The sequence below is a fragment of the Ruditapes philippinarum genome, unplaced genomic scaffold (assembly GCF_026571515.1).
Source record: "Ruditapes philippinarum isolate M1 unplaced genomic scaffold, ASM2657151v2 ctg1599_1_1_1_1, whole genome shotgun sequence".
Lineage (NCBI taxonomy): Eukaryota > Metazoa > Mollusca > Bivalvia > Venerida > Veneridae > Ruditapes > Ruditapes philippinarum.
Window position 1 is genome coordinate 81,908 of NW_026862866.1, and position 13,354 is coordinate 95,261.

General features: G+C 30.6%; 1 protein-coding gene across 1 annotated transcript in view; it reads left to right on the forward strand.

Annotated features, from left to right (window-relative positions):
• The first annotated feature begins 2,152 nt into the window (after positions 1–2,152).
• LOC132720424 (glypican-6-like) overlaps positions 2,153–13,354 on the forward strand; it is a 95,371-nt gene continuing 84,169 nt past the window's right edge. Inside the window, exon 1 of the mRNA XM_060704567.1 lies at positions 2,153–2,720. Coding sequence (XP_060560550.1) covers positions 2,549–2,720 — 172 coding nt within the window. The 5' untranslated portion in view covers positions 2,153–2,548. The remainder of the gene's footprint in view (positions 2,721–13,354) is intronic.

Genomic DNA, 13,354 nt, shown 5'->3' on the forward strand with positions numbered 1-13,354 from the left:
TGTGAACTCCACTACATATATTTCTTGGTCTTAACTAAGTAAATAGTATGTTAACAATAATAACATGTAAATGAGTTGTTTCATTATTAAGATTCTTAGCCAATATCTAATTGGTGTGTATGTGTGTCAAGTTTGACAAGAAGTTAGACTTAATACACTATAAATGAAGTTATTATGTGCATTTTTTCATACAAAGCAGCTTTTTTACAATTTTAATGTGATTTCTCAATTGATAAATCATTAACAAATATCAGCAAAAGGTGACCCCTCGGAAGCATTAAAAACAGCTAAATTTCATGAAAATTGCAGACTCGGTTTGACTGAGTCTGTGCATGAGGGATAATGAAATATGCAACACCCCTCACGCCCCCTAGCTCCGGCTTGATCGGTACTCAATTCTTAACACTTAACAGTGCTGGACTCACTGATCCCAAAGGACCAGAAAAATATAACAACACTAATGTGAAATACGGGACAACTTTTTAAGGCTGCCTCACAGCACTCGACACCTGCTGTTGTGATGTATAAATATCTGTAAAAACGTGATCCCTCAGTCAAAAGCATTAAAAATAGCAAAATTACATGTTACTATAAATTACATATATATATTGAGGTTGTACTCGTATAAATAGATTTATACAAACATAAATTCTTGTTTAAAATTCGTTTCAACCACGGTTTCAATTTTGTAATTAAAGTCGTGGTTTCAACAGACTCACCCACCATAAAAACGAAAATGCTGTGTTTAGATATATAAAACTATCTACCTCGAATAGTCTCATTTTTGCAAGATTAACCGTATGTTTCCATTGCATGTGAATTTATTATAAAAAAAACAATATGAGTTTTGCTATTTCTGCATAAATTGAGAGGATTTGTGTTTTGTTCATATTTGACAGTTTGACAGTGCCATGATAATATATTGTGAGGAAGCTTACACCAGTTACATTTGATTTTTTAAGTTTAGTTTAGTATTTCAAGTGCACTGTGCAGTCTCTTGAATCTCGAAAGTAAAAAGTAAAGAATCAAAAGGAAAAGCAACATTCACATGATTTAGAGGACCTTTAAAGATTGAAAATATTTTATCAATTTAAAGTGCGAAGAACATAAAAGATTTAGCACATAAACCCAAATTAAGATTTAGTCAGTACTGTATGTTGAAAATATATGAAACAATAGTAGAGTCTGTATTATAATATTTATAATAATCAAATATCCCAGAGGGCGGGTGTTATTTTGGTTTTTTTATACCGAAACTATCAGAGACATAGATAATTTAGTAACCTACATCTTTGAAACTATTAAAGATCTCATCCACTTTCTGTTTAAAATGATGAGAGATAACTAATATATTTTAATTTTTACTTATCTTTGATATTGCCTGTTTGTGATCAAACCCATGTTCTCTTGAATTGGAAAGAGAAGTTCTAATTTTAGATCCTTACTGATGTCTGATTTTTTTATATTTCTATTCAATACTGCCATGGTTCATAAGAACATGCAACATGAAATACAATTGTGAACATGTCTCAACAGGAAGACAGAAAAATATACATAAAAACAAGAGAATGAGTGACAATTATATTGTACCCGTAAAATAAAATAATGATATGACTAGATTCTTCATAATGACCAAAATTTGTGCTTCATTAACAAGATTTTCTAGGGGACTAATGATACAATATTATACTTATTATTTGCATGTTGTTATTATTTCTTTACAAAACAAAGCAAGATTTTTTTACAATGTTATTTGTTTTTACTATCCATAAGATCTTCAAATTTTCATGTAATAGGTATTCTATAATAATACGGTTTGAAAAAATTAACGTCTACTGTATAAACAAAATGTGATCAAAATGTGAACAATAAAAGAGATATTGAAATTCGTCACCCAGTTGGTTTGACTCACATAAAGTACATAATACGCAAGTTCTCATTTTATTATTCATACATCTAAATTTTAACGAAGATGAAGGCAGATACCAAAGAAACATGTTAAAATTATCTTCGAAAACAAACTCTGATTTATATAAATGATAGTAAAGATTGGACATCACTGTTTCAACTCTTCTTGCCTTTTTGTTAGTTAACTTTCTTGTTGGTAGTTAAAATTGACTGACAGCTGTTGTAATTATCCCCCTCATATTCCTCCTCCGAATTAATGAAGTGGCATGGTTTAAGTAAAAGAAATATCCTCTCCAAAATATTGGATGTAACTTATTATTTCCACTGAAAAGAGCTTTTGAAAGAAACTTATTTAAAACGAAGTTAAAAGTAACTACAGTTACTGATCACAATTTTATGGGGAGGTAAATGGAATAGCCAAAATATACAAATTACAGTTGCCTTTGTGGATAATCAAAGTAAAGTCGGCGCATGTGTACTCTACAAAAAATCGACCTAATTACCGTGTTTTTCAAAATGTAAACGTTGGATTTTTATGAAATGAGTTCATCAAAAAATGGATATATATAATTTTCGGGATTACGTATCTCTTGGATGAGTTAACGTCTATCTTTTAACGTTTTTAACTGACTATCCGAAAATGGCCGACTCGCGTTCAAGTTTCCTAACACAATTGTGTGTTCTTATTATTTTTATGTCAAATCTTTGTGATATCGCTCAAAGTTTGGATCTATCGTGTATAGAAGTGAAGAAAGAGTACGTTAAGCTCGGGTTTCGGGATGACAGCTCCGTACCAATTTCGCCAATATCAGGTACTTGCAAACGAATTATCTACATCTTTCTTTCTTTATAAACAGATAAATAGGGTCCTACTAAACACTGCTAAGGACCGCTAAGGACTGCTAAGGAGCCACAAAGGACTACTAAAGAGGCACAAAGGACCTTAAAATACCTCCTAGGCCATTCTTATATTACATTGTATTATTTTTAGTGAAAAAAAAATTATAATTTTAAGAAAAAATATGATTTTGGTGAACATTTTATGAGTTGTCGGACCGCTAAGGACTGCTCAGATACACATAAGACTGCTAGGGAGGCACAAAGGACCTTAAAATACCTCCTAGGGCATTCTTATAATACAAGGTAGTATGTTTAGTGACAAAAAATGTATTATTTTAAGAAAAAATATCATTTTAGTGATAAAATTAATGTTTTTGAAGAGTTGTCGGACCGCTAAGGACTGCTCAGGTGCACTAACAACTGCTAGGGAGGCACAAAGGACCTTCAAATCCCTCCTAGAGCATTCTTAATATATATGGTAGTAAGTTAATAGACAAAAATGTATTATTGTAAGAAAAAAATATAATTTTGGTGATAGAATTTATGCTTTCGATGAGTTGCAGGACCGCTAAGGACTGCTCAGGTGCTAAAAGGACTGCTAGGCAGGCACAAAGACCTATAAATATTTCCTAGGGAGGCACAAAGGACCTTAAAATAACTGTTGGGGCATTCTTATAATTCATCGGTAGTATGTTTTAGTGACAAAAAATGTATAATTTAAAAAAAAATATCATTATAGTGATAAAATTCATGTTTTTGAAGAGTTGTCGGACCGCTAAGGACTGCTCAGGTGCACTAACAACTGCTAGGGAGGCACAAAGGACCTTCAAATCCCTCCTAGAACATTCTTATAATATATGGTAGTAAGTTAATAGACAAAAATGTATTATTGTAAGAAAAAAATATAATTTTGGTGATAGAATTTATGCTTTCGATGAGTTGCTGGACCGCTAAGGACTGCTCAGGTGCGAAAAGGACTGCTAGGCAGGCACCAAAAACCTATAAAATATTTCCTAGGGAGGCACAAAGGACCTTAAAATAACTGTTGGGGCATTCTTATAATTCATGGTAGTATGTTTAGTGACAAAAAAATGTATAATTTTAAGAAAAAATATCATTTTAGTGATAAAATTCATGTTTTTGAAGAGTTGTCCGACCGCTAAGGACTGCTCAGTTGCACTAACAACTGCTAGGGAGCACAAAAGGACCTTCAAATCCCTCCTAGAACATTCTTATAATATATCGTAGTAAGTTAATAGACAAAAATGTATTATTGTAAGAAAAAAATATAATTTTGGTGATAGAATTTATGCTTTCGATGAGTTTGCCGGACCGCTAAGGACTGCTCAGGTGCGAAAAGGACTGCTAGGGAGGCACAAAGACCTATAAATATTTCCTAGGGAGGCACAAAGGACCTTAAAATAACTGTTGGGGCATTCTTATAATTCATGGTAGTATGTTTAGTGACAAAAAATATATAATTTTAAGGAAAAATATCATTATAGTGATAAAAAATTCATGTTTTTGAAGAGTTGTCCGACCGCTAAGGACTGCTCAGTGCACTAACAACTGCTCTAGGGAGGCACAAAGGACCTTCAAATCCCTCCTAGAACATTCTTATAATATATCGTAGTAAGTTAATAGACAAAAATGTATTATTGTAAGAAAAAAATATAATTTTGGTGATAGAATTTATGCTTTCGATGAGTTGCCGGACCGCTAAGGACTGCTCAGGTGCGAAAAGGACTGCTAGGCAGGCACCAAAACCTATAAATATTTCCTAGGGAGGCACAAAGGACCTTAAATAACTGTTGGGCATTCTTATAATTCATGGTAGTATGTTTAGTGACAAAAAAATGTATAATTTTAAGAAAAAATATCATTTTAGTGATAAAATTCATGTTTTTTTGAAGAGTTGTCGGACCGCTAAGGACTGCTCAGGTGCACTAACAACTGCTAGGGAGGCACAAAGGACCTTCAAATCCCTCCTAGAACATTCTTATAATATATCGTAGTAAGTTAATAGACAAAAATGTATTATTGTAAGAAAAAAATATAATTTTGGTGATAGAATTTATGTTTTTGATGAGTTGCAGGACCGCTTAGGACTGCTAGGGAAGTATAAAGAATCTTAAAATACCTCCAAGGGGCACAAAGGACTGCTAGGGAGGCACAAAGGACATTTATATACCTCCTAGGGCATTCTTATACTATATGGTAGTATGTTTAGGGAGAAAAAATGTATAATTTTAAAAAAAAATATAATTTTGTTGATAGAATTTATGCTTTCAATGAGTTGCCGGACCGCTAAGGACAGCTCAGGTGCACTAACAACTGCTAGGGAGACACAAAGGACCTTAAATTACTTCCTTGGGCATTTTTATATTATATTGTAGTAAGTTAATAGATAAAAAATGTATTATTTTAAGAAAAAATATAATTTTGGTGATAGAATTTATGTTTTCGATGAATTGGAGGACCGCTAAGGACTGCTAGGGAGGTACAAAGAATCTTAAAATACCTCCTAGGGGCACAAAGGACTGCTAGGGAGGCACAAAGGATATTTAAATATCTCCTAGGGCATTCTTATAATATATGGTAGTATGTTTAATGAGAAAAAATGTATAATTTTAAGAAAAAATAAAATTTTGGTGATAGAATTTATGTTTTTTCGATGAGTTGCCAGACCGCTAAGGACTGCTCAGGTACACAAAAGACTACTAGCGAGGCACAAAGGACCTTAAACTCACTCCTTGAACATTCTTATAATATATGGTAGTATGTTTAGTGACAAAAAATGTATTATTTTAAGAAAAAAAATATAATTTTCGTGATAGAATTTATGTTTTCGATGAGTTGCTGGACCGCTAAGGACTGCTCAGGTACACAAAAGACTACTAGGGAGGCACAAAGGACCTTAAATTACTTCCTAGGGCATTTTTATATTATATTGTAGTAAGTTAATAGATAAAAAAATGTATTATTTTAAGAAAAAATATAATTTTGGTGATAGAATTTATGTCTTCGATGAGTTGCAGGACCGCTAAGGAATGTCAGGGAGGCACAAAGGACCTTAAAATACCTCCTAGGGGCACCAAGGACAACTAGGGAGGCACAAAGGACCTTAAAGTACCTTCTAAAGCATTGTTATAATACATGATAGTATGTTTAATGACAAAAAATGTATAATTTAAAAAAAAAAAAAATTTTGGTGATAGAATTATGCTTTTGATGAGTTGCAGGACAGCTAAGGACTGCTAGGGAGGCACAAAGGACCTTAAAATACTTCCTAGGGCATTCTTGTAATATATGGTAGTATGTTTAATGACAAAAAATGTATAATTTTAAGAAAAAATATAATTTTAGTGATAGAATTATGCTTTTGATGAGTTGCAGGACAGCTAAGGACTGCTAGGGAGGCACAAAGGACTGCTAGGGAGGCACAAAGGACCTTAAAATACTTCCTAGGGCATTCTTGTAATATATGGTAGCATGTTTAATGACAAAAAATGTATAATTTTAAGAAAAAAATATAATTTTAGTGATAGAATTATGCTTTGATGATGGTTGCAGGACAGCTAAGGACTGCTAGGGAGGCACAAAGGACCTTAAAATACTTCCTAGGGCATTCTTGTAATATATGGTAGTATGTTTAATGACAAAAAATGTATAATTTTAAGAAAAAATATAATTTTAGTGATAGAATTTATGCTTTCGATGAACTGCCGGACCGCTATGGACCGCTAAGGAGGCACAAAGGGCGTTTAAGGACCTCCAAAGAAATTCTTGTAATATATGGTAGTATGTTTAATGACAAAAAATGTATTACTTTAAGAAAAAATATTAATAATAATTAGAGTGTAATAATTCTATTTAATTTTGTTTGGTGATTTTTCTTTTTTTTATGTATTTTGGTGTTGATTATTATGTTTTGGATGAGTAACAGGACTGCATAGGATGTGAAAATTGACTAGGTCTTTTAGTAAATGCTCTTATGTTCAGTGGTTATCAAATGTATAAAGAATATCACTCAGTAGTGAATGAAATTATATTATGAAGAATTGAAGAAGAACAATTTTAAGTTCAAAGGAAATCAGATGATCAAATAAATAAATTTGCCATGTTACTGGTGCTTATTGATAGTCTAACTATGAAAATGTTACAAAAATTGCCATTTTCTCCGGCAATTATGTAACAGTTGTCTGTAACATCCGTCCCTATCATCAGTATTAAATTTATATGAGCCGCGTCACGACAAAACCAACCAGCGTATCCGCGCAGTCTGATCAGGATCCATGCTGTTCGCTATCAATTTCTCTACTTGTAATAGGGTTTGTAAGCAAACAGCATGGATCCTGATCAGACTGCGGATGCGCAGGCTGGTCTTGATCCATGCTGGTCGCAAAGCCATTATGTTGGTTTTGTCATGACGCGGCTCAATTATGGTGCTTACTAAATCTCACAAAGGGAGTTTTACGCTAAATCTCCAAAGCAACTGATATTATTTTTTTCTACGAAAATATTTTACATGAAATAGATTATATGTTACTCTTACCTTCAGTGGACCAACAATTTATCAACATAATATTAAAGCTAAAATGAATTTTGGACAAATATAAATATATATATATATTTTTTTTTTTGGTGTTTTCAAAATAAGGTCCTGAAGTGGACAGATGTAACAGAAATGAGCAAATGATTCTTTTTTAATTTTACAATAACACTAAACTTATCTTGTTCTTATGTTGTGTGATATGGAAGTAGTTAGCTTTGCAACTGTACATAGAAATATTTCACACTAAAATTAAATCAAAACAATCTTATCAGGATGTATATTCACAGAAAACTATTGAAATAGGATATATAGAATGTTGAAGTGACATTGTGGTTAAAATTAGTCAATTGTTAAAACATAGATTCTTTAAGATCATTCTTTTTACTTCAATAATAAACAAATCATCTATCCAAGCCCCTCATAAAACAGTTGGATACAGACCAATTTCAGCCCCTCATAAAACAGTGGGATATGGATCCTAACTATATACAGGGGGATACTAATCGACGGTCTCCGGTCTCCGGTCTTCGACGGTCCCCGGTCTCCAAAGACCGTCGAAGACCGTCAATTGTAGTAGACCGTCGATTAGTAGGTTATAACACAAATCGACGGTCTCCAGATTATATACGTAATTAGACAGAATGACCAATAGGCAATAACACTTTTATTTTCAGTGATTAATGTCAATAGTTTAGGGTGATTAACGGGTATTTTGATGAAAAAAAAATACAGTAATAATAAAAAAAAAGAAAGAAATTGACAAAATTTACAACATAAAAAGCCTACTTTTTCCTGAATGCAAAGAAAAACGATGTTTAAAATAATCAAATCTGTTGAATTGACAAATGACCTGTTGAACTGACAAATGAAAAAGGCAAAAATAATGGTTTTTACGAAATATACAAAATGCAAATATAAACAAAAAAAAACACTTACTTAAAGGGAATGTAAATAAAATTTAAATCAGCTATTAAATTTCAAATTACGAAGTACATAAGTGAAAATAAAAACATGAACATAATAAACATTTATGCAATCAATTTATGGAATAATGTAAAAAAAGTGAGAGAATATTTTTATAATAAATTTTGCAATTTTGCACGAGAAAAGTTAGACAAGTTACAAAAAATTATTTCAGTAATTTATTAGAATTGATTCTTTATAGCAAAAATTTTGGTTTTAAAAATCGGTCAGGGAATAAAATTTTAAACATAAAAGTTTGTTAATATAAGGGCCTTACTTTTTTAATGAATGCAAAAAAAAAGTTTAAAATAATCAAACCTGTAAAATTAACAAATAAAAAGGCAAAAAATAATTGTTTTTGTAATATACAAAATGCAAATATAAAACAAACAAAAAATTCACTTAAATGCAATGTAAAATAAAACAAAATAAACATTTCGCCGCCTGTCAATCAAGCTGACAGGGGTCACAGAGATAAGCTAATCAGCGATCGTTATCAGTTTCACGCTAAGATGCCTGCGAAGTCCGCCATTTTCCTTTCTAAGACAATGGTGCATTAATTGAAAGTATTTTAATTTTCTGTCAATATACAGATCAACGTTTGATATTGGCGTTTTCGTTGACGCAGCCATGGATTCTCTAACGTCCCTTTTAACATGATTCCAACAAAGAAATACTGACGCTTTCGGGAAATTTTTTCTCCACTGCTTTAGTTAATGACACTTGGAACCCTGTCTGCTACAAAATTCATTTTAGTATCTCTGATATTTGGAAATTTCACTTTAGACATAGATAGATATTACTATATTACTAGAAAGCTTTCAAATGACCAATAAATTGATACGGTAATATAATTGGTAACGCACACATGCTAATTGATTGGCTAATTCTCGATAATTAACTAATACTCCGCCCACAGAGATTGCGACAATTAGTGTAATTAATAGATGGCTATAACATATTCACGCAAACAATTCTCGTAACAGTTTTCGATTATTTGCCATTATTACTAATTAACAATCCGCTCCAACAGATTGATTTAAACGATTATTTTTTACCACTTTTAAATAAATGCTTCAAATATAGTCCGCTTTCCACCTCGAATACATAAACACTAAAAAACAAAAATACATATAATTAATTAGACTATTTATGATCAAGATGTTACCCATACTAAATATCTATGTTGCATTCCTTTCACGTGTTATTGCCTGAAACATGTTAAATGTATATTATGTAATCTATGACAATTTAAAATAAAGTGGTTTGTATTTGGGTTGTATTGGACATGGATTTTGGTGTATTATATTTGTACATGCGAGGAGACTTCATTAAATGATATAAAGGTAACGACATTAATTTCTGTAATAAAACCTTGTTAATTTTTGGTTGATTTGAAAAAGAAAAGAAGTTGTCTTAAAGTGTGAAACAATGTTTAATAAATCTGTCTTCTCAAAAGACAGAATTGGTTCTTATCAGTTTAAACTATAACAAAACTTTTTACGTTTAAAACCGTTTTCGGTATCTTCAAACATATATATCCACTGAAAAAATATCCTGTTATTTACTTATAAACTGAGCTATAGTTTTATTTTAAATGTTCTTTTTGTTTTGTCAATTTCCCTCTTTTAATGTCATATGTCAAAATAACAGAACTAGGTCTGGTTTACCCCCCCCCCCCCCCCCCCTTCTGTAAGCGCATGACATCAAGTAGGTGTTGAATTTTGAAGCCTTAAAAACATCTGTTTATGTATAGATTTTTTCTGATGATATGTCTGCTATGTAAACATGTATATTTAATTATGTTTAAAACAGTTTATCCTCAACACTATAATAAAATTTTTGTTAATTTGATATAACATTCTAGAATAATTACTAAAGTAACGTGACATTGTCTTTAAAGTCTGTTTTAATTCATTGAAAATTAGTAATGTATTGTTTTTAATTGTTTATGCATTTCTATCAATGTATTATCACACTATGTATGATTGTGATTATGTACTATGTACAAGCACGGATTTATATTACATGTAATATAAATCCGTGGTATAAGTCAAAATAAAATAATGTTCTGTTCTATTCTGTTTAACCCGGTAAGCGACATTTTGACAAATACACAAGAAATTATGTTGATAGGGTTTAATAAAGTTATTAAACGAAAACATTAGTACAAAGTTTGTTACTGCAATCAAGTCAATGAGTTAAATTTACTATTACGAGACCGTCAATATTTATCAAACTACTGTGGTCTCTCCATGTTGACGGTCTTCGACGGTCTAAGATAATTGTGTGCAAAACTTACAAATTAACAATGTTCGTGTTAAAATAATTCTGAGTACACTACTATTACTTATACAAATGAAAATAGTATCGATGAAGTTGATATTAAAAAAATACAAAAAAAAAATAAAATAACAATGATCTATCAATTAATTATCAGTCATCAAAAAAAATCATATTAATTATATTATATCCATTTTAAAGGAATATCTTATTTGCTTTTTTTACAAATCATAAAAAAAATTAACACAAATAAACAATCGTCATAGGGAAAATGCTTATTGGCTGGCTACATAAATTAATAACACGAGACCGTCGATTCGTATAGTAACCCACTAATCGACGGTCTCCTACAGTTAACGGTCTTTGGAGACGCAACCATACCACGAGACCGTCTATATTTATAATACTGCAAATCGACGGTCTCTCTCAATTGACGGTCTTCAAGGGTCTTTAGAATATATACAATTGTGCGTAAACTAACACATTTTTATAGATTTTTAAATTAAAAATATCGAGATTATACTACTACTTATAATAATAATATAGAGGGAGTTCATGTAACATAAAATCTGAGACCTTAAACAAGAAAATAAAATAAAAATAAAAAACAAAAAAGAAAAATGAAAAGAAAAAAAAAGAGAGAGAAAAAAAGTTTTGCTTATTGACCGGCTAAATTATTAATAACTATATAATATCCATTAAATTCATGTATAATCACGAGACCGTCGATTTGTGTAGTAACCTACTAATCGACGGTCTCCACGAGGCCGTCAATATTTATCAAACTACTGTAGACTATACTTGACGGTCTCTCCCTGTTGACGGTCTTCGACGGTCTTAGACAATTGTGTGCAAACTTACAAATTAACAATTTTTCTGTTTAAATTATTCTGAGTATGCTACTATTACTTATACAAATGGTAATATTATCGATGAAGTTAATATTAAAAAAAAATACAAATAAAAACCACTCATAAATACAAAAAGGGGAAATCTGGAAAAATAACAATGATCTATCAATTAATTGACAGTCATAAAAAAAATCATATTAATTATATCATATCCTTTTTAAAGGAATATTTTATTTGCTTTTTTTACAAATCATCAAAAAAAATTGAAACAAATAAAATATCGTCTTAGAGAAAATGCTTATTGGCTGGCATCATAGATTAATAACACGAGACCGTCGATTCGTATAGTAACCCACTAATCGACGGTCTCCTACAGTCAACGGTCTTTGGAGATATAACCATACCACGAGACCGTCTGTATTTATAATACTACTAATCGACGGTCTCTCTCAATTGACGGTCTTCAAGGGTCTTTAGAATATATATATACAATTGTGCGTAAACTAACACATTTTTATAGATTTTTAAATTAAAAATATCGAGATTATACTACTACTTATAATAATAATACAGAGGGAGTTCATGTAACATAAAATCTGACACCTTAAACAAGAAAATAAAAAAAAAAATAAAAAACAAAAAAAAAATGAAAAGAAAAAAAAAGAGAAAAAAAGTTTTGCTTATTGACCGGCTAAATTATTAATAACTATATAATATCCATTAAATTCATGTATAATCACGAGACCGTCGATTTGTGTAGTAACCTACTAATCGACGGTCTCCACGAGGCCGTCAATATTTATCAAACTACTGTAGACTATACTTGACGGTCTCTCCCTGTTGACGGTCTTCGACGGTCTTAGACAATTGTGTGCAAACTTACAAATTAACAATTTTTCTGTTTAAATTATTCTGACTATACTATTATTACTTATACAAATGATAATATTATCGATGAAGTTAATATTAAAAAAAAATACAAATAAAAACCACTCATAAATACAAAAAGGGGAAATCTGGAAAAATAACAATGATCTATCAATTAATTGACATTCATTAAAAAAATCATATTAATTATATTATATCCTTTTTTAAAGGAATATCGTATTTGCTTTTTTTACAAATCATCAAAAAAAATTGAAACAAATAAAGTATCGTCTTAGATTGGCTGGCTACATAAATTAATAACACGAGACCGTCGATTCGTATATTTACATACTAATCGACGGTCTCCTACAATCAACGGTCTTTGGAGACATCCACATAACCATACCACATTTTTTAAGCTAAAACATCGAAATTATATTACTGCTACTAATTACTACTATTACTTATGATATAAATAAAAATATTAGACATTGATATTTCTAATAAATTTAATAGCATTTTTATATTCCAATATATTTCATTGTCTTAAAAAAAAAGAATAAAAAAAATAAAAAAAATGGCATGTTAATTATGTTTCATCTTATTCAATTTTTTAATCGTATAATTATAAAAAAATACTGAAATCAATAAATCATTATCTTAGAGAATTTGCTTATTGACCGCTAAATTAATTAATAACTATGTAATATCCATCAAATTAATGTATAATCACGAGACCGTCGATTTGTATAGTAACCTTGCTAATCAACCGTCCACTACAATCGACGGCCTTGTAGACATAAAACTATACCATGAGACCGTCTTTATCTATAAACTACAAATCGACGGACTCTCCCCATTTTGACGGTCTTCGACGGTCTTTAGAATATAATTTTATATGCAAATATGCATAAACTCACAAATTTATATTTATACTACTACTACTACTAACTACTACTAACAATAATAATATAGATCTAAATAAAAATATAAGACCTTGATATTTATTAATAAATTCAATAACATTTTTATATTTCAATATATTTCATTGTTAATTTGTTCATCTAATTTGCTGCATAACAATATC